General features: G+C 41.6%; 1 protein-coding gene across 1 annotated transcript in view; it reads right to left on the bottom strand.

Moving 5' to 3' along the window:
* The window catches only part of LOC138600640 (retinal guanylyl cyclase 2-like), a 34,875-nt gene that overhangs the window by 4,923 nt on the left and 7,450 nt on the right, over positions 1-22,502 (bottom strand). The window contains exons 4-20 of the mRNA XM_069672104.1: positions 22,141-22,296; positions 21,034-21,176; positions 20,659-20,814; positions 18,149-18,298; positions 16,261-16,480; positions 15,809-15,884; positions 15,538-15,622; positions 14,830-14,946; positions 13,792-13,875; positions 13,190-13,366; positions 10,843-10,996; positions 10,424-10,567; positions 10,104-10,252; positions 9,683-9,846; positions 6,842-6,965; positions 6,673-6,741; positions 247-421 (exon numbers count right to left, since the gene is read on the bottom strand). Coding sequence (XP_069528205.1) covers positions 247-421; positions 6,673-6,741; positions 6,842-6,965; positions 9,683-9,846; positions 10,104-10,252; positions 10,424-10,567; positions 10,843-10,996; positions 13,190-13,366; positions 13,792-13,875; positions 14,830-14,946; positions 15,538-15,622; positions 15,809-15,884; positions 16,261-16,480; positions 18,149-18,298; positions 20,659-20,814; positions 21,034-21,176; positions 22,141-22,296 — 2,343 coding nt within the window. The remainder of the gene's footprint in view (positions 1-246; positions 422-6,672; positions 6,742-6,841; positions 6,966-9,682; positions 9,847-10,103; positions 10,253-10,423; positions 10,568-10,842; positions 10,997-13,189; positions 13,367-13,791; positions 13,876-14,829; positions 14,947-15,537; positions 15,623-15,808; positions 15,885-16,260; positions 16,481-18,148; positions 18,299-20,658; positions 20,815-21,033; positions 21,177-22,140; positions 22,297-22,502) is intronic.

Here is a 22,502-nt window from a genome sequence, read left to right as displayed (position 1 = left end):
TTCAATGACTTGATGTGCAGTGTTAGCAAAGCAGTACAGAACTGTATCATTGGCATAAAAATGTGTGTTACAATTTCTTTTAGTGGATGCAATATTGTTGATATAAATTGTTAATAAGACAGGACCCAGCATTGAACCTTGCGGAACACCCTTAGACAATAGTAAAAATACAGAACAGTCATTTTTCCCTGTGACAGGTAGTCCTGGAACCATTGTACTTTAAAAGGAAAAATATAGTTTGTGTACCTGAGTGCAGTCCTATACGTATTTTGACTTTGATCTCAGGCATGTGTTTGATCTTAAATGCTGCGATTGAGTGCAGGATGTCCAGGGACATGTTGGCCACTTCAGCTGCATGTCGATTGCCATTTCTGTTGGGGATCCCTGAAGCCACCATGTAGGCATCGCCGATAGTTTCTACCTGCAAACAAGCCAAATACTTAATAGTCTGAGGGTCACATCCATATAATAATTATATACATGAATACATCCTTTATATTTATATTATATACATGTATGTATTCATATTATAATTATATACATTCATGCATTCATATTATACTTATATTAATGCTATATAGCAAAGTTACAGGACCACACCTCAGCCGTGCCCCTTCCGCCATTCCCATACATTCAAACCTAACCCTCTCCTCTTTGACCCTCGTTTCCTGCACAGAATGCAAATCGCAGCAGCATTATCAGAAAAGTTAACATGGTACAGCTTCCTTCATGCAAAACGATCTAGTCCAGGGGTGTCAAAGATACGGCCTGCGGGCCAGATGCGGCCCGCCAGGATGGTTAAGGTTAGGGTTAGATTTTTATAGATAAATATATAGAGACCGCCAATGTGATGCTCTTTTATCTGATCACGATATTACCCACGGACTGCCCTCACATTTGAGGTCCGCTGGTTGAGCCGAGGAGCAGTGCTCAAACGCTTCTTTCAATTATGCACCAAGATCGCTCAATTCATGGCACAGAGAGGAAAGCGAGTGGCAGAGTAAGATAAGTCAGACAAGGTTCCAGGTCTTGATTTTTCAGTGGACATTAAAGAACATTTGAATGTGATGAATGTTAACATGCAGGGCCGCAACAAACTTGTCATAGAGTACTACTACAGCGTTAGTGCTTTCCAAATGAAATTGCTCTGTGGCAGACGCAGCTGCACAACCCAGTCGACTTTCCCTGTCTAAAATCTGTACCTGTGGATTATGAAAGTATGGACATGTACAAGAACATACTGTTGGGGCTCATAGGTGAGTTTAAAAGTCGATTTACTGACTTCACTCAGCTGGAGAGGGATTACGCATGTGAGAGAGGAACTCCTAATCGAGCTGATCAAACTGCAGTGTAGAGCACCGTTCAAGTATGAAACTTCATCTGATCGTTTGACATTAATTCATCAAAGACATCATTTGCATCAAAGATAGTCTGTATGTTTGGGACAACATATTTATGCGAGCAGGTATTAACGTGAGGGTTGAAGTCCAAACTGCGCAGTCGGCTGGCGCACGGACATCTGAGGGACATAATGAAAATCGCCACCGCTCAGAAACTAGTTCCTGATGTCGACAGGCTGGTGGAAGTGAAAAAGCGTCAGGTGCCGACCAGCAAGTGAAAATGTGGGTGTTCCTTTTCCTCAGTTTCAGTTTCACATATACTGCCAGCCACAAACCAAAAATCCCTCCCTCTCTCTTCCTCTCTCTCATCACTACACACTGGATTCCACAGGCACTGATCCCATAGCAGCTGGTTTAACCCCAATATCAGGTCGGACTTTCTGGACAACAGGTGGCTGTGTTTTAGCCTTAACCAGCAATATTTAAAATGAATAATTAATGAATCACAATGAGATTTAAACACTAAATGTATTGTTGTTCAGAGTAGTGTAAATAGGACAAAATTTACTATGCCACTTATTGTTACACTTCCCTTCTACTGAACTGTTGTAAAGTATTATGTACTATTGCTGACAAAACTGCTGACAAAGGATAATCGTAAATTTGATAAGATTGTAATTCATGTCGGCGTTAATGACTCCCGGTTACGTCAATCGGAAGTCACTAAAATCAATGTTGAGTCGGTGTGTGCATTTGCAAAGACAATGTCGGACTCCGTAGTTTTCTCTGGACCCCTGCCCAATCTGACGAGTGATGACATGTATAGCCGCATGTCATCATTCAACCGCTGGCTGTCGAGGTGGTGCCCAGCAAACGATGTGGGCTTCATAGATAACTGGCAGACATTCTGGGGAAAGCCTGGTCTGATCGGAAGAGACGGCATTCATCCCACTTTGGATGGTGCAGCTCTTTTGTCTCGTAATATGACTAAGTTTGTTAGTCGTAAAACCTGACAAACCAGAGCTGAGACCAGGAGGCAGAGCTGTAGTCCTACACACTCCTCTGAGCTTCCCTGTGAGCAGTTTCCCAGCCACAATGTTCATGTTATAGAGACTGTGTCTGCCCCCCAACCCAGGCCTGTTATTACAGTTAATTCAAACTCAAATAAAAAAGGAGTAAATCAAAAAAAATTAATAAAAATTAAAACAACAACCGAAGTTATGCCAAAAAATATGAGAATTAAATGTGGTGTGTTAAATATCAGATCCCTGTCATCTGAAGCTCTATTAGTGAACGATCTGATATCAGATGATCATATTGATTTACTCTCTTTAACTGAGACTTGGCTGTGTCAGGAAGAATATGTCAGCTTCAATGAATCCACTCCTCCCAGTCATCTTAATACTCATATTCCTCGAGACACTGGTCGAGGTGGTGGAGTGGCAGCTATCTTCAGTTCTAGTCTTCTAATCAACCCTCGACCCAAACTTAGTTTCTGCTCTTTTGAAAGCCTTGTTCTGAGTTTTTCACACCCAGCGTGTAAACCTTTACAGCCTGTTTTATTTGTGATAGTATACCGCCCTCCTGGCGCATACTCTGATTTTCTAACTGAATTCTCAGAGTTTTTATCAGATTTAGTCCTGAGTTCAGATCAAATAATTATTGTAGGGGACTTCAATATTCATGTAGATGTTGATAATGATAGTCTTAGCATGGCATTTATGTCCCTTTTGGACTCTATTGGTTTCACTCAAAGTGTAAACCAGCCTACTCACCGCTTTAACCACACCCTCCACCTTGTTCTAGCTTATGGCCTTGAAACGAAAACTTAAATGTCTTCCCACAAAATCCTCTTTTATCAGATCACTATTTAGTAACATTCGATGTCCTATTAACCGACTACTCTCCAGTTAACAAACATGTACTCACAAGATGTTTGTCTGATAGGACTGTAGCTAAATTTAAGGAAACAATTCTTTACCACATCTGTTTCCTACAGAAAGCTCTGATGCTAATGTTAGTCCCTCTCAGCTTGATCAGTTTGTTGATAGTCCTGCAGGTTTGCTGAGAAGTACTCTAGACTCGATTGCCCCCTTAAAAAAGAAGATTATTAAACGACAGAGGCTAGCTCCATGGTATGACTCAGAAACTCGTAACCTTGAAGCAAATGTCGCGTAAATTTGAAAGAATGTGGCGATTCACCAAAACAGAAGAGTCTCGTTTACTCTGGCAAAATAGTCTTAATAAATACAGGAAGGCCCTACGGCATGCTCGAGGTGTCTACTACTCCTCCCTCATAGAAGAACATAAAAACAATCCCAGGTACCTTTTCAGCACTGTAGCCAGGCTGACAGAGAGTCACAGCTCCACTGAGCCAAGTATTCCTATAGGCCTCAGCAGTGACGATTTCATGAGCTTCTTTAATGATAAAATCCTAAAGATTAGAGACTCTGTAACCTCCTGCCGTTAACTGGTGCAGGTGTATCTTTGGAAACTGCTCAAAAACCTGATGTTTACCTTGACTGTTTTTCTCCAATTGACCTTCCTGAGCTAAATTCTCTGATATCTTCGTCTAAACCATCAACCTGTCTTTTAGACCCGATTCCAACCAAGCTGCTTAAGGAAGTCTTTCCCTCAATTAGCACTTCTTTACTAGATATGATCAATATGTCTTTATCGACGGGCTATGTACCCCAGTCTTTTAAACTAGCTGTAATTAAGCCACTTCTTAAAAAGCCTACCCTAGATTCAGGCACCTTAGCTAACTATAGACCTATATCGAACCTTCCTTTTATCTCAAAGATCCTTGAGAAAGCAGTCGTTAATCAATTATGTGACTTTCTTCATAACAACAGTTTATTTGAGGACTTTCAGTCAGGATTTAGAGTCCACCACAGCACTGAGACAGCACTGAGAGTTTCAGATGATCTACTTCCTGCTTCAGACATAGGACTTCTCTCTGTACTCGTCCTGTTAGATCTTAGTGCCGCTTTCGACACGATAGACCATCACATCCTGTTACAGAGACTAGAACAGTTAATGTTCATTACAGGATCTGCACTAAGTTGGTTTAAATCTTATCTATCAGATCGATCTCAGTTTGTTGATGTTCATGATGTGTCCTCTATGCAAACCAAAGTTAGTCATGGAGTTCCACAAGGTTCTGTGCTCGGACCGATTCTTTTTACCTTATATATACTTCCTCTGGGTAATATCATGAGGAAACACTCCATTAATGTTCATTGTTATGCAGATGATACTCAATTATACTTATCTATGAAGCCAGACGAAACCAATCAGCTATCTAAACTAGAAGCATGCCTTAAGGACATAAAGATCTGGATGACTAGAAACTTTCTGCTACTTAATTCAGACAAACTGAAGTTATTGTGCTCGGCCCCAAACACCTTAGAGACTGTTTCTCTAATGATATAGCTGCCCTAGATGGCATCAGCCTGGCATCCAGCACTACTGTTAGGAATCTGGGAGTTCTGTTTGATCAGGATATGTCCTTCATCTCCCACATAAAACAAATATCAAGGACAGCCTTCTTTCATCTTCACAACAAACATCAGACACATCCTGTCTCAACACGATGCAGAAAAACTCGTCCATGCATTCGTTACTTCCAGGTTGGATTATTGTAACTCGTTACTATCAGGCTGCCCTAATAAGTCACTAAAAACTCTGCAGCTGGTACAAAATGCTGCAGCACGTGTGCTGACAAGAACTAGGAAGAGAGATCACATCTCTCCTGTATTAGCCTCTCTGCACTGGCTTCCTGTAAAATCTAGAATAGAATTTAAAATCCTTCTTCTTACTTACAAAGCTCTTAATGGTCAGGCACCATCATATCTTAAAGAGCTCATAGTGCCATATTACCCCTCTAGAACATTGCGCTCCCAGGATGCAGGCCTGCTTGTGGTACCTAAAGTCTCTAAGAGTAGTGTTGGAGGTAGAGCCTTCAATTACCCTAACCCTCCTCTGGAACAATCTACCAGTCAAGGTCCGGGAGGCAGACACCCTCTCTTCTTTTAAGAGTTCAAACTTTCCTCTTTGATAAAGCTTATAGTTAGGCCTGGCTCAGGCTTGGACTAGCCCATAGTTATGCTGCTATAGGTTTAGACTGCCGGGGGGATCTGACACACCAAGCTTCTCTCTCTCTCTCTCTCTCTGACTCTCTGACTCTCTCTCTCTCTCTCTCTCTCTCTCTCTGACTCTCTCTCTCTCTCTCTCTCTCTCTCTCTCTCTGACTCTCTCTCTCTCTCTCTCTGTCATATTAATGCAGCTCATTAACTCTGTATCTTCTGGTCCCATTAACATTACTAACCACACATCTTCCCGGGAGTTCTTGTGCTCCCTTGTCTTGAAGTTTCCTGAGGATCGTTGCTGCAGACCACCTGCTGCTGTGGACCTGCTCGACTGCAACAACTACTAACATCAGCCTTCCCCATAGTATCATTATTGTTGCTGCTAATGCTAATAGTAGACCCGTTGACTTCAACTGTTACAATTACGATTACCTCAGCCTTTATCATTACTCTGCTTCTCTCGCTAATTTATTTATTTATTTAGCCAATCTTCACCCTAGTCTACCACTATTATTGGCATTGTAACCATAAGTATGTGTCTGTTGTTGTTCATGTAACAAGGACATATGTTGTTGTAACAAGAACATATGTTGTTGTTGCTCTCTTTGCCTGTCTCTATCCTGCATCTCCTTCTATCCCATGTTCGGCCCGTCCAGTCGAGGCAGATGGCTGTTCAACATGAGTCTGGTTCTGCTCGAGGTTTCTGCCTGTTAAAGGAAGTTTTTCTGCCAATGTGCCGAATGTTGCTAAGTGCTACTCATGGGGATTCATGTTGGGCCTCTCTTTAAATAACAGAACAAAGAGTCGGTCTAGACCTGCTCTTTTTGTGAAGTGTCTCGAGATAACTCTGGTTATGATTTGGAGCTATACAAATAAATTTTGATTTGATGTGATGTGATCATGGACGTTTGTCCTCCCAAACACACCATAGCTACATTTCTTCTGATCTAAAAAGATCTTAGATCTTGGCATTCGGCGTAGGATTGCCTTTAGAAACTGGAGCTTTTAGGGGGTTCGTCATGCCCAGGTGCTACGGTGGATCCCCAGTAAAGCTTCCCCAAAATGCTAACTGCAAAAATCTCTCCATGCCCACGCATCAGTATCATCAATCTCAATCACTAAATTGTTAAATCATATCCTGTTGATGGGGTGGTCATTGCTAATGAATACATTCATGCATTCATACGTCAGTTCACTCATGATGGCTGTTGATGCACAAAAATAAAACAAGCATTTCTCACCTTGTAGACGTCATGAAGAGCTATGATAGCATCAAACATGGTGTAGAGGTCATTAAGCAGGTCAACCACCTGTACACACACACACACACACAAAAACACACACACACACACACAGCTTTAGAGACACCGCAATGTCACGGATGATCAGCAGGTGTTGAGCAGCTTTTACCTCGATGGGTTCACTGAGCGCTGAAATGGTTGTAAATCCAACAATGTCACTGAAGTAGAGAGTGCAATCTGAGTAATGTTCAGGCTGAACCGGCTTCCCCTTCTTCAGAGCCTGAGCCACAGACCTGACACGGGGGGGAGAAAAAGAGATATTAAATGTTCTTAGTTATAACAATCTGCTTTTTTGCCTCTGCTTCTCTATCTGTCAGAGTTGCTACATTGTGATCAGAGGTCAGAGTGATGGATTAGGTTTCAGCAGCTGCTAGCAGCTTCTGTTAGCTGTTTCTATTAGCAGCTTCTGTAAGCAGCTTTTGCCTGTTCCTGCTAGCAGCTTCTGTTAGCACCTTCTTTTAGCAGTTCCTGTTAGCAGCTTTTTTTTGTGGTTCCTGATAGCAGTTCCTGTTAGCAGCTTCTTTTAGCTGTTCCTGTTAGCAGCTTTTTTTGTGGTTCCTGATAGCAGTTCCTGTTAGCAGCTTCTTTTAGCTGTTCCTGTTAGCAGCTTCTATTCTGCCCTCCAGGCTTTTTTCTTCTGTAGCTGAACTGAAAGATAAGTTGATTTGTGGTGGGGAGCAAGGCAGACTATCCAACTCAACCAAGGGCAAAGAGAAAGTCACAGAGCACACAATTGGATGCACAGAGTTCAGCAGAACTACAGAGCACAACAGGCTTGTCTTTTTATAGACTTTAGCTGAGGAAGTGTACTGAGATGAGACAAATATCTGGGTTGCTCCTCTTTCCTCTTCCCTGTGAGCAAGCGCTTATTAAGGTCTCTGACCTTAGACCAAGACAAAGTTCCCAAGGAGTTTATTTTGAGTTCGTTGACCCAGAAATTAACAAGGAAATACTTCCACACCTGGTTTACCCTGGAAATCTCACTGCTGATCGTTTTAAGTGCTCCTCAGTCAGAACAGTGGCCTTCCTGATCCACAGTACTCGCTCTTAAAATATCACCAACCTGCTCAGCTGTTGCAGAGGTTGGCAGCAATGTAGCAGGAGCCGCACTCCAGAGCAATTGAGTCAAGCAATGCACGCCATCATCAAGTCCGTCCAAGCTCAAACCTTCCCAGACGAAATCACTGCAATCACCAGTGGGATGACCCTATTTAAAAGTAGCCATCTTTTCAAGCTCAACATCATCCTGGATGATACTCTTGTGAAAATTGGTGGTTGACTCAAAAATGCACGGCTGGGTTAGGGTAACCCTAACCCGATGCTGTCTGACAGAAGCCGGTGGAGACAAGTGCAGGCCCTCGCCAACAGGCTCTTCGATGAAGTGGACAGTACCTTCCAACCCTTCATAATCAGCCAAAATGGGATGTGACTCGTTGCGACATGAAGACAGGGGACATTGTTTTTCTGAAAGACGATTGAGTAGCACACAATGAGTGGCCTATGGCTTTGGTCACCTCAGTTTTCCCTAGCACTGATGGAAAGGTATGCAAGGTGGAGCTCAAGACCACGAATCATGGTACTCCAAGGACATTCCTGAAACCTGTCTCACAGATTGTCTGTCTTTTGTCAGAACAGGATTTCAAAGGGGGAAGGCCTACCTTCAAACAGGATGAATAGTGCCTTAAAGAGGGCCAGGTGGGGAGTATTCTGCCCTCCAGGCATTTATTTTCTGTAGTTTGTAATTCTGTGGTTTCGGGTGCCCCCATAGCATTCATGTTCATTGTTATGTCTTTTTGATGTCACTTCCTTGGTAAACAGGAAGTAGTATGTATGGCAAGGAGGCTAGTTTTCAGCAAAACCAGCTCAGGGGAAATTCATCTGTTGCTATCCTGTTCTTCTGCCATCGGAAGCATTGTCAGCATGTATGCATAAGTACTTCTATTATCTATATCAAGGGATATTTTATGAAGGTTGTTAAATATATTTTTAGATATTTAATTAAGCTTTGCATTAGTTCATGCAGGAAACAGAAGTCATACGCACTGTAATCATTTGCCAGCCTGCTGATTGTATCATAGTTTCTAATCAGTAACACACAATTCAAAGCTGTTTCTCACAACAAGGCGGTCCCTTTAAATGCAACTTCCTTCCCTCTCATCTCTGCTACATCAACGCTGCACACGCTGCTGCTGCTGCTGCTGCTGCTGCTGGCAATGCTTTTCCTCCACCACCCCAGCCTCCTCCTTTCTAGTCTGAAGTCTGTCTTGATCCCTGCTTGTTGTATAATAGATGCACAGCCATATGCTTTGGACAAAAGCCTCTCCTAAATGAAATTGTAACATTGTAAACCTTTTGACCACTCTGAAGGTTTTGCATTGCACTCCCTGGAAAGCTGTAGCATGCTGCTGGGCTAACCCAAGGAAAGAGCGGAGCCATCAGCGCCAAACATCACTATATTTCAATTTGGCAATAAATGGTTGAATCTCTGACAAGAGTGTTCTTGACTGAAGGTTTTAATGTTTTCTTATTTGCTATTTATTTGATTTTGAGCCTTTTATTGGTTATGCTCGTGCACTTATATATTTAACCTTTCTTAAGGAAAGGATAGTAATTATTTTGTGTCTGTCTTGTCAGTTTCACCTAGTCTAAAAAAAATCTGGAGCTTGAAGGCTACATCCTTAATCTCAGGCTTTTTTGTAAATTGAGCTTGGCTTGCTGGACAGTAAAGTTTCTGTTAGCAGCTCCCGTTAGTAGCTGTTCAGAGCCACCAATTAACTTAATGAGTATGTCTTTGACCTGTGGGAGGAAGCCAGAGTACTTGCAGGGAACCCACAGAGACATGGGGACAACAGGCAAACGATTTGATACAGTGCTAATCACTGCATGTGTGTGCAACTGTCGACTAAACTCATACTTCGTCATTTTATTTCGAAAAATATTTGTGTCTTACTTTGGCAGCAGCTGTCCAACTAGCTTCTCTGTCTTGTTTCTCTCAACTTCCAGCTCGTCTGTTCGCTCTCTGATCAAATCCTCCAGGTTTGAACTGTACTGCTCCAACATCCGCAGCATGGAGTCGATGATGTTCGCCCTCTTTCCCCGGTTAATGCCACGAAACTGTGAACACAAAACATGACAGCTCTTCTAATGAAAGATCTGAAACATCTCTCAATCAATTAATCAATCATTCTTTTTCTATATGATGCCAAGTAAGAAAATGTTTTCTGAAGTTCAGCTTTAACCGTCCTAAAGACTAAAAGATTATTTACAAATTTTCTCGTTCAAGACGCTTTCTGCTTGAAAACTGAAGAAACGTCAAAAAGATGCAGTTCCCCTAATGAGCCACCAGGGGGCAGCACTGCAGCTTGACTCACCTGTTTGAAAACCTCATCAAAGTTTGGTCTTTTACTCGGATCTTCATTCCAACATTCATTCATCAGACTGAGACACTCAGCAGGAGCTTCATCAACTGAAACCAGAGGTCTGCAGAGAGGAGGAGGCAGCTTCAGACGCTCCACGATCTCTGAAAGACAGACAGGTTATCAGACAGACAGACAAGTGTTCTGCAGAGAGGAGGGCGCTGCTGCAGACGCTCCACGATCTCTAAAAAACAGACAGACAGATAGTCAGACAGAAAAAGATTGAGATGTGGTCAGACAGACAGACACACAGACAGGTAGGCATCCTGTCTCACCGTGGGCTGGCATGTCCATCATGGAGTACGGCAGCGTGCGTGAAATCACTTCCTGTATGATGATGGAGAAACTGAACACGTCTCCGGGGAACGTTCCTCCTCGAACTGGATTCCTCAAGAGCTCTGGAGCCGTCCATAGCAGCTCTAAGAGACATACATGTACACAGTTCAGGTTAGAGACAGACACTAGAGAGAGACAGACACAGAGAGAGAGAGAGACAGTTTTTCTGTAAATCAGAAATAATTCTTGCTGTTGAAAACCTTCAGCTTGTTTCAGTTTCAGATCAACTCAGTTGTCATGTCTACCTGTCTGCCTCAGGTAGAGAAAGACTAGTAGACAGACAGGTTAGCACCGACCTTCAGCTGCATGTTTACAGTTTGACAATGAAACAAACTTAGTTTTTGTGTTAAGTTTTTACCTTGCGGGTCCTCTTGAAGGTTCAGGTTCTGGGAGTGGAGGATCATGGGAAGTCCGTAGTCTGTGATTTTCAGAACGAAGCGTCCATCGACTAAACAGTTTGTGGACTTCAGGCGACCATGGCTCAAACCTCGCAGGTGAAGGTACTTCATCCCCTGACACACACAGAAAGCTGCACTCAGTATCAGTAAATAAAGATGTTCAAGCCAAGGAAACACAGAACTTTGCTTTACTTTCTTTTTGAAGGTTAATGTTTAAAGGAGTCATGGAGATGCTTAGCAGTAGTCGCAGTAGTTAGTTTGTTAGTTAGTTAGTTAGTTAGTTAATTATTGATTTATTTCATCGTCTCATGTACAAATGTGCCCAGCCCACATGAGCTTACAAGACCCTACACACAAAACAAACGAGAGCAAAGACAGAATGAGATCAAAAGAGCAGTTACATCTCCAAATATGTCAAACAATGTCTAATAAAGCATGAGAAACACCAAAGATGAAGTGTCCTACTACGCTGTTGGAAAGCCTTTCACACAAACTCAGCCAACTGAAACACTTCATGTGTGAATAGGTACTGAAGTCTGCATTCATCAGACATGGAAAAACTAATCAGGAAAGTCTACAGACATTTTGCTGAAAAGGTGACATCTTAGATCGTGATACAGAAGACAGTAAAACAAAAAGTGCATTTCATTTTCGACTCCCAGATCACAGAGGGAACACTTTCTTTCCTCCTGTGGAATACAGTGAAAGCCACCCGTTTCCAGAGCCAGAGGCAGGATAGCGCCGCTCAGCTGGGCCAGGACAGACCTCTGTGCTCAGGTTAGGTTCAGGGTGACATAAAGCTCTGTATGGTAACTCTCTTTGATCAAACAATATGTCCCTAACTTTGGTTTATTTAAGACTTCTTCAGACCATTTCTGTTAGAATTGTTTTAATGTGAATGACACTACATGATACTTTGTTTCTGTATGTAAATTGGAGAAATCAAATTCTTTTGAAAGCTCCCTCGCCCAATGATAGTTGTTCGAGATCCCAGAGAAAGTTGTTCTTAGTTAGTCTGTTATCTGGCATGTTAATCAATCTGTTCCTCAGTCGCAACATGTCACTTATGCCGCATGTCACATGGTTCCCAGCCCATGTCACTATAAATAGCATGTTTAGGGGCGTTTTTATGTACACCCAGAAAACAAACATTTAAGCATTGATTGGGGTAATAGGAATCTTGCTGCATATTAGCCTCCATATTATTTTAAACATCTATTTGCAAGAAAACAATCATCCCACTTGTTTGGGCAGATACTTCCAGAAAACAATGAACCAAAATCAGTTTCCCATTTTTTCAAAACAGATTCAGTATCAAAGACAGAGGATCCATTTTCCAGGACCATCAGGATTTTTTTTAACTCTCTTGGGGCCCAAATGATTTATCATTTTCCAAAATGATTTAAGTATTAGTATTAGCAGTAGCAGTAGCAGTAGTAGTAGTAGTAGTATAAGCAGTAGTATAAGCAGTAGTAGTAGCAGTAGCAGTATTAGCAGTAGCAGTATTAGCAGTAGCAGTAATAGCAGTAATAGGAGTAGCAGTAGCAGTATGAGCAGTAGTAGCAGTATTAGCAGTAGTAGCAGTAGAAGTGGCAGTATTAGCAGTAGTAGCAGTATTAGCAGTAATAGCAGTATTAGCAATATTAGCAGTAATAGCAGTAGCAGCAGTAGCAGTAGCAGTATTAGCAGTAGCAGTAATAGCAGTAATAGGAGTAGCAGTATGAGCAGTAGTAGCAGTAGCAGCAGTAGCAGTAGTAGCAGTAGTAATAGTAGTATAAGCAGTAGTATAAGCAGTAGCAGTAGGAGTATGAGCAGTAATAGCAATAGCAGTATTAGCAGTAGCAGTAGCAGCAGTAGCAGTCGTAGCAGTAGCAGTATTAGCAGTAAAAGCAGTAGCAGTAGTAGCAGTATTAGCAGTAGTAGCAGTAGCAGCAGTAGCAGTAGTAGCAGTAGCAGTAGTATAAGCAGTAGTAGCAGTAGCAGTAGTATAAGCAGTAGTAGCAGTAGCAGTAGCAGCAGTAGCAGTAGTATAAGCAGTAGTAGCAGTAGTAGCAGTAGCAGTAGCAGTATCAGCAGTAATAGCAGCAGCAGTAGTAGCAGTAGCAGTAGTAGCAGTAGCAGTAGTATAAGCAGTAGTAGTAGCAGCAGTAGCAGTCGTAGCAGTAGCAGTATTAGCAGTAATAGCAGCAGCAGTAGTAGCAGTAGTAGCAGTAGCAGCAGTAGCAGTAGCAGTAGTATAAGCAGTAGTAGTAGCAGCAGTAGCAGTCGTAGCAGTAGCAGTATTAGCAGTAATAACAGTACTAGTACCTTGATTAGGTCCATGAGCAGGGAACTCTTGAACATCCAGTCCAGCCTCATGTTTCCATCAGCCAGCAGGTCTGCCAGACTTCCTCGAGGACAGTGTTCTACAACCAGAGCAAAGATCCCGGAGTCGAGGAACAGACCGACGTACAGGTTTAGGTTCTCGTGTCTCATGTCCCTCAGCTGCACAGGAAAGAAGGTCCGTACAATAAAGTTTTATTCAGACCGAATGAGACCAGCCTGCCCCTGATCCACTTAATGTAACTTCCTACCTATGTGTACACACTGTGTTCTCATACACACACCTATATACCCCTTACACACACACACACACACACACACACACAAATATATCTATATATATATAGACATATATACACTACCAGTCAAAAGTTTGGACATACTTTCCCATTCACTTGTATGAGAAAATGTGTCCAAACTTTTGACTGGTAGTGTATATTATATATATATGTGTGTGTATATAGACATACATATACAAAAACCAGAAGAGGTATTTATTATACTGTTATCTACTGAGTATCTGCTCTGTAATTAAAGTGTATTTATCTTAATAAGAAACTTTGATGTTTGATTAGCGTTTGTCATACCTGGCTGAACAGACTCTGAGTGTTTTGTTTAACAGCTGTTATGGTCTTTTCAACTGGAATCTTCTTTAGCCAAACCCAGTCGCCCTAGAAACATCAGAGCAATAAGGAATGTATACAGGTAAATGGACAGGTAAAAGAACAGAGGGGTGTACAACAAACTGAGATTAGTAGGTAAACCAGGTCTGTTGAGCCTGAATCTAGAGTTTTCAGTGTCACGAAGCTGGCTCTCTTCTAACCTATCTAGATCACCATGGTAACATACTCTGCAAAGCTCACCTGGTTATGACCAGGTCATGTTCAGGGTTTTGGCTTAAATCGGCTGTAACGCTCATTAATCATTAATAAGGTCCTGACGATGTTCTTCAGTTTATATAGATCCTCAGCTGAGATTATGTGCACGAAGCCGTGCAGGTACAGTAGTACATACTGTATAAACACATCACAGAGCCTATGCATTCTAGTGATGAAGATAAAGCAACCCCCCTCCACCCCTTCTCTTTTTACCTGTTTGCTTCAGGTAAAATTAACACTTTAAATTCCAGCAGATCATCCAAACAGTAGAAGAGCAATGAGGACACAGAAGCTAAAGACACTGGATTGCGTTTTTATGTTTGGTCCTAATTTCCTAAGGTCCCTTTTAAAGCTGAAACACAGATGATAGAATTGATTAGTCTGTAGATATTTATCACAGATTATATCAAATCAATAAATTATATCATATTTGGCCAAATACTTAAGTTTGTTAAGACAGCCGATGATCGCTCCTTTTAGGGCTGCAGACTCATCAAATGACGTGTAAACGCCCCTTTTTCTGTGAGTGCTCAGAGCCTGAAGCTCTGCGTTAACAGAGAAAGTTCATAACCACCTCCATGATACCTGTTATCTCTCACTGGTGCTTCAGGCTTTGGACCAGCTTAAACAAAGAAAGCCTGGTATGTTGAACTGGTTTGTAGAACACCCTCAGGTACAGGTAAAGAGACAGGTACGAGTAAACAGACAGGTGAAGGTAAACAGATAGGTACAGGTGCAGTATTGTACCTCCAGTATTCCGATGTTGGAGCTCTCAGGTGTTGTCAGGATGTAACTTCGAGCAATCGACCGAAACGGAGTTTTAATTTCCAGAAGACTCCTCATGATTGACTCGTCATTCAGTTTCTAAAAAAATCAACAACCAAATCACCAACGTTGACAAGGTCAACAAAAACAATAACAGCAACGTCAACATCAACAATAACAACAATGTCAACAAAAACAACATCAACAAAATTATAAGGTAAAAAAAAACCCAATATCAACAAAAACAAAAACAATAAAAACGTCAACAAAACAACAACATCAACAAAATGATATACTGTACTGTGTACTGTTTTAACTGCTGGTCCTACTACAAACACTACAAGCACTGCAGAGTACTGGGTGAAATCGATTACTGGACGCATTTAAGTACTATAACTGGTTATATATAGTAAGTGGTAGTACTGGTAGCAGTATCAAGAGTCATCAGTAGTACTTTTAAAGTTATAAACAGATAGTAGTATTTGTAGTAGTAGTATAAATTATAGGTAGTAGTACTTTTACCTATATAAAGAGTAATTGGTAGTACAAGTAGCAGGCTAAAGAGTAAATAGTAGTATTGATATCTGTATGAGATGGTGTACTTCTATAAAGAGTAATCAGTGGTACCAGTAGAAAGTGACAGTAGTACTACTACCAGTAGAAAGTACTGTTTGCTGTACAGTGTCTGACCTTCCTGCTGACTTGTGTGTCGATGAAAACGATGTCATCAAGCGTCAGGATCAGTTTGGTGATGTTCTTCGATCTCTTGTACTTCCTGTACACATACACAGTATTACTTTTGTAACACATCAGAAGTAGTAATATTGTTAGTATTACAAACATTTTTATTATTAGCGCTGATCAGGTTTAAAGTTCATCACTAAATAATTTAAATGATTTTTGATGGTCAGACAGACTGACTGACAGGACTACGCGTGTGTGTGTGTGTGTCTGTGTTCACTTGATCCAGAAGAGTAAAGCTCCAATCAGAACACAGAGCAACAGGAAGAGGAAGAACATCGTCATTGAGTCCAAACCTGCAGAAAAATCGTTAAAATGTTTAAATCATTAAAACGTTTAAATGTGTAACTCTTCCTGCAAATTACAAGATCTGAATTTTCCCAGCAGCACCTGAACACCTCATCACTGACTCAGCCCTTAAAAGACATCAGACCAGGGTCTCCAACCCTTCTCCTGGAGAGCTACCTTCCTGCATGTTTTAGGTTTCTCCGTACTCTAACACCTAAACCTAGAACATGCAGGAAGGTAGCTCTCCAGGAGAAGGGTTGGAGACCCCTGCATTGGACAAAGTTCCCACCCTCCCTTTAGGTCAGTGAACTCACCAACTGCAGACAATGTACTAAATTTACATCAGACAAAGTTCCCACCCTCCCAGTAGGTCAGTGAACGCACCCCCGCTGCAGGCCTCCTCTGGGTCGAACCAGCAGAAGCTGGCTGTGGGGGGTTTTCCTCCAGGGAAGGTGAAAGAGCGACTCAGCCTTCTCAGACCTCCAACCATCCCGTCTGTGTGGGACGGAGCGAGTGAGTGAGTGGGCACGAGTTGGTCACCATCGCTGTCCAACACCACATACCTGGCCTGAAGGCCACGCCCCTCTTTACCTCCATACAGCACCTGAAAAAGAGGGCGAAGCTGACATCATCTTTATCATGTCAGTTATTTGTTATCTTGTGACTGAAACAAAAACAAATTAAAGAGGATCCTCATCCTTATCCTAATCTTGATCCTGATCCTTATCCTCATCCTGACCCTCATCCTGATCAGCATCCTGATTCTGATCACTATCCTAATCTTGATCCTAATCCTTATCTTTATCCTTATCCTAATCTTGATCCTGATCCTGATCCTTATCCTCATCCTGATTCTGATCACTATCCTAATCTTTATCCTTATCCTAATCTTGATCCTAATCCTGATCCTTATCCTCATCCTGACCCTCATCCTGATCATCATCCTGATTCTGATCACTATCCTAATCTTGATCCTAATCCTTATCTTTATCCTTATCCTAATCTTGATCCTGATCCTGATCCTTATCCTCATCCTGATTCTGATCACTATCCTAATCTTGATCCTGATCCTGATCCTTATCCTCATCCTGATTCTGATCACTATCCTAATCTTGATCCTTATCCTAATCTTTATCCTTATCCTAATCTTGATCCTGATCCTGATCCTTATCCTCATCCTGATTCTGATCACTATCCTAATCTTTATCCTTATCCTAATCTTGATCCTAATCCTGATCCTTATCCTCATCCTGACCCTCATCCTGATCATCATCCTGATTCTAATCACTATCCTAATCTTGATCCTAATCCTTATCTTTATCCTTATCCTAATCTTGATCCTGATCCTGATCCTTATCCTCATCCTGATTCTGATCACTATCCTAATCTTGATCCTGATCCTGATCCTTATCCTCATCCTGATTCTGATCACTATCCTAATCTTGATCCTTATCCTAATCTTGATCCTTATCCTTATATTTATCCTTATCCTAATCTTGATCCTGATCCTGATCCTTATCATCATCCTGATTCTGATCACTATCCTAATCTTGATCCTTATCCTTATATTTATCCTTATCCTAATCTTGATCCTGATCCTGATCATTATCATCATCCTGATTCTGATCACTATCCTAATCTTGATCCTGATCCTGATCCTTATCCTCATCCTGATTCTGATCACTATCCTTATCTTGATCCTGATCCTAATCTTGATCCTGATCATCATCCTGATTCTGATCATTACCCTTATCCTAATCTTGATCCTGATCCTTATCCTCATCCTGACCCTCATCCTGATCATCATCCTGATTCTGATCACTAGCCTAATCTTGATCCTAATCCTTATCTTTATCCTTATCCTAATCTTGATCCTAATCCTTATCTTTATCCTTATCCTAATCTTGATCCTGATCCTGATCCTTATCCTCATCCTAATTCTGATCACTATCCTAATCTTGATCCTTATCCTAATCTTGATCCTGATCCTGATCCTGATCCTCATCCTGACCCTAATCCTTATCATCATCCTGATTCTGATCACTATCCTAATCTTGATCCTTATCCTTATCTTTATCCTTATCCTAATCTTGATCCTGATCCTGATCCTTATCCTCATCCTGATTCTGATCACTATCCTAATCTTGATCCTGATCCTTATCCTGATCATCATCCTGATTCTGATCATTACCCTTATCCTGATCTTGATCCTGATCCTGATCCTGATCCTTGTCTATCATATTTCTGACTTAAATGTTGAAAAGTTTCCGACCTGATTGAAACCCTGGAAGTCGAAGCCTCCATCTGATTGGACGAGCTGATTGCCTGTCACCCAGTGCCCGCCCCCTGCCTGACGACGCTCCTCCACCGCCTTAGCAACAAAGTACACCATGTTGAAGATGGTCCCAAAGACTGGGGACACCTGCAGACAAAATTCAGGACAAAATGTATCAAACGTCATGTTTAATGTGATAAATAGATGAAAGATAAACAGCTATTATTAATGAACATATTCATAATTTAAGTCAACAGATTCTATATCAGTAACTCATTCATTCACAGTATATAAACACATTATTATACTACAGGACAACAGGTTATATATAACTACAGTACATTAACTTATTCACTCACCGTATATAAACACATTGATTATACTACAGGGGTAATGTGTTCATTTGAATTATTCTGAATATAATAGCAATTATATCGACTACAATTTCCTTCCTCCTTCAGAAGATGCGTGGGCATGCTGAAAGCTGAAGGCTGAAATGCAATTGCAAAACACTGCTGAAAGCTGTTGAACGATTGACTGCACTGAACAAAAAAAACAGAAGACATGGAGAGAATAACGAAGGAGGAGAGACTAAACGGAGGAAGAAAGATGAGAGAGAGACAAAAAGTAAGAGTGACGCAGAAAAACAGAGAGAGAGATGGAATGAGAGAGGTGGAGAGATATAGAGAGGGAGAGAAAAAGAGGCAAACAGATAGAAATGTTACCTGCAACAAAATCCTTATAAAAAGGTGGAAAGAAATTTAAATAGTGTGTGTGTGTGTGTGTGTGTGTGTGTGTGTGTGTGCTCCTCTCAAACAGCTGGAGATACAAGCATTGAACGGCTTAGACAGCTGAGACAGCAGATTTAAGAGCAGAAAAGCAGAAAACATGCCTCTAAATAGTGCTCATTTTAAGGGGCAAAAGAATGAAACTGTGAGCATGTAGAGCGTCTGCTGAACGTGTGTCTGTTAGGGTTAGGTCTGTGATGCCAGAAATGAGGGCCCCACAGAGAAATACAAACAAGCTCCAAAGTGGTTCACCTGAGGAAGTTGAAGTCAAGTTTAACATTATGGTAGATGGGGCGTTTTTGGGCACTTGTCACCCGCACTGCCTTCTTCCACCTCTGAAACATCTCCAGACTCCGCCCATCACTGTCCCAATCCAGCACCGAAATCCTGGTTCATTCATTTGTCACTTCCCGCCTTGACTACTGCAATGCCCTCCTCACCGGACTCCCCGCCAAACTCATCAACAGACTACAAATTATTCAGAACTTGGCCGCCCGGATCATCACCCGCACCAAATCGTCTGACCACATCACCCCTATTCTCATCCAACTTCACTGGCTCCAGGTACAATACCGCATCCAATACAAAAACCTCCTCCTCACATACAAAGCTCTCCTAGCCCCTTCTTACCTCTGCGACCTCCTCCAAGATCACAGCCCCTCCCGCACCTTCCGCTCAGCCTCTGCTGGACTATTAACCATCCCCACATCATGCCTCAGCACCATGGGTGCCCGAGCCTTCAGCTGCTCGGCACCCAGACTATGGAACTCCCTCCCCCCACACATGAGACAGTCAGACTCCATCACAACCTTCAAATCCAAACTCAAAACCCACCTGTTCAAACTGACATATTCACTCTGACACTGTGCACTACACTTGTTTTAGGTTGATGTCTGGTTTTAATAATGTTTGATGTTTTATTTTATGCTTAAATGCTCTGTAAGGCGACCTTGGGTGACTTGAAAGGCGCCATCAAATAAAATTTATTATTAGTATTATTATTGTGCCAAAACTATAGATCCATTTCAATCAGTGATAGAAGATTTATTTAAATTATGTGTGTGGAGTGAAAGTTGTGGGCTGAGCAGCGATTAGTTTGGAAGCAGTTTGAAATATTTTAAAGATCCCTCCCACTCTGATGACATCATCCACTCTGGCCCGGAACATTCTGCACAATACACAATTAAAATCTGAAAAGGCTAAAAACATCATATAACTTAGACAGTGGTAATTCAAAAACTGTAAAACATAGCAAAAAGCTGAATACAGGTTGAAAGAAGTGTGAACATTTTAAAGCAAAAATGAAGTGAAAGTATGCTGAAGTTATAGCATTACAAAGTTAAATGAGTTCAAGTGAAGTGGAACATTTTTCCCATCTGTTTTCATTGTAAAAATGTTGTGGAAAATGCTGAATATCGTAGAAAGTATAAAGAGTAGAAATGTGAAAAGTGATAGCATACATGTGCTGACGGAGCTGAACAATTTGACAGCTGAACGGTTTCTGTAGCACAAAGTATGCAGGAGGAGCAACAAGGTGAAAAACGTACAGAAGAAGAATATTCAGAAAGAACAGGATAACAAAAGTGTGAATTCACTGACAATATTTCACAATGACAACAATAAAGCAGTAATATACATTAATAATAACATGTGTACTAACAGTTGTGTTACTTTCTCTTGTGTGTACTAACAGTTGTGTATCTTCCTGTAGTGTGTTACCTCCGTGGCGGCCACAGCAGAGCGGATCTCTCGCTTTATTTGAGCCTGATGAAACGCTTCGTAGAAATTTTGGTCAGACGCCATGGTAACGGTGAGAACGGCGCTGTAGGCATGACGAAGCTGCGTGCTATTGGTCAGCTGAGGGAATACTGTCTCCTGATTGAACAGACGAGATTAACTTTATTGTGGAGGAGGACTTCCTGTGTGATGTGTTATTTAGTAACAAATGTTTAAAACAGTTTGCTTCAGTATTCAGAGGTGAAGAGGGAGCAGCGCCCCCTCAGGTCACAGGTGGAACTTCAGAGAAAAGCTCTGATTGTAAGTTGTAGAAAGAGTTTCGTGAAGTTATTGATCAGTTTGTATTTAAGTGATCACCTGGTAGGGCATGGCGTACAGTAGGGCGTCGTATGGAATAAACACATAACCACCAGAAACCATTCCCATGTCCAGGGCAGCCAATAGGAGCTCTCTCTGGTCCTCTCCGCCAATCAGGACAGAGGTCATGCACATGATCACCACTGCAAAAGAGAGAAGAAGAAGTTCTTCAGTGTTTAATGTTCGAGACGTAAATCTGCTGATAATAAAGGATGTTAAATGAATTCTCCTGTGATGTCACATTTAGGAAGTAACGGCAGGAACATATATTCTCATTTTCTTTTCTTTATCTTAAACCTTTTAAACATATTTAATCCAAGTATCTACTTCCAGTGGGAAAAATGAAGCCAATGTGGAAGGGCTAAAAATGGGAAAATGTTTTGCAGCAGAAATAAACATGTTTACAGGCTGCTGCACAAAACAGTTCTGTTTTAAATAGTGAATTTTACTGTTCAAGACAAATGTACTGGGGGTGAATTTTTTCTATAACTGTGTGATTTATGGAACTATCTACAAGTTCAAGAAGTCTGTGCTTCAGCTTTTCAGTGAGTGAAATTATATTGTATTGCTACACAACTTGTTGAACTGTTTTTAGCACTAAGTACCAGGCCATAGCTGGCTTGTTAGCCTGTTCAGTGTTTATTTATTTACATTACTTATTCGTCGGAGGAGTCAGGAGTTTCCCTGGAGAGATTACAGCGGACTGTAGTGATAAGAAGATCAGTTATTTTATGTTTCCCGTTATGTGTTCACCCGCTGCTATCGAGCAAGTGAGCAGCGAGTCCACTGCTTCTTTAGTCTGATAAATAAACACCTGCAGTCAGTCATCGTCACAAACAGAATCTCCTCTGTGGGAAACACGAAGTTAAACCAGCTCATTCAGGAGTTAATGGATCAGCCACAGACACGGACCGTTAAGCTTTGACAACTTGGCATTTGCTAACTCCTCGCTCCTCTACAGCTCCACCTTCTCATCCATATATGGTCACTTCTGGCTCCAGAAAACCAACATGATGGTGACCATATTTTGGCTTCATTTACGCAGTCAAGAAACCACAGGCTACATCAAGTGTTTTTACAGTCTATAGTTTAATCCTTAGCTCTGACCTTTGACCTTGTCTGCCTCTTTGATCGCTTTGAGTGCCTCTCGAGGTCCGCCGTTGTTCTTTGTTTCCATGGTAACCACAGGACCAATCGGCAAGCCAAGAGCCCTGAGCGCCGAGGCCACTTCCTGTCCGGTGCTCTCCCATAGGTCGGACGGAGCTGAACAAATAACAATTATAACAAAGAAAAACTAATTATTATTATTTTCACATAACTGAAAAAAGAAATAAGACCACGCCCCCAAGGCCGCGACAACGACCTCTATAATGACAGCATCCAATGTAAGACCCCTAAGGTTAGACCACGCACATCATATTCACATGTAGACCACGCCCTCTACAGTGACATCATACTCACTTTAGACA

Source organism: Semicossyphus pulcher, unplaced genomic scaffold (assembly GCF_022749685.1).
Source record: "Semicossyphus pulcher isolate SPU_LCO1_2020_fin unplaced genomic scaffold, fSemPul1.0.p SCAF_21, whole genome shotgun sequence".
Taxonomy (NCBI): domain Eukaryota; kingdom Metazoa; phylum Chordata; class Actinopteri; order Labriformes; family Labridae; genus Semicossyphus; species Semicossyphus pulcher.
This window is presented reverse-complemented; position numbering and strand designations above follow the sequence as displayed.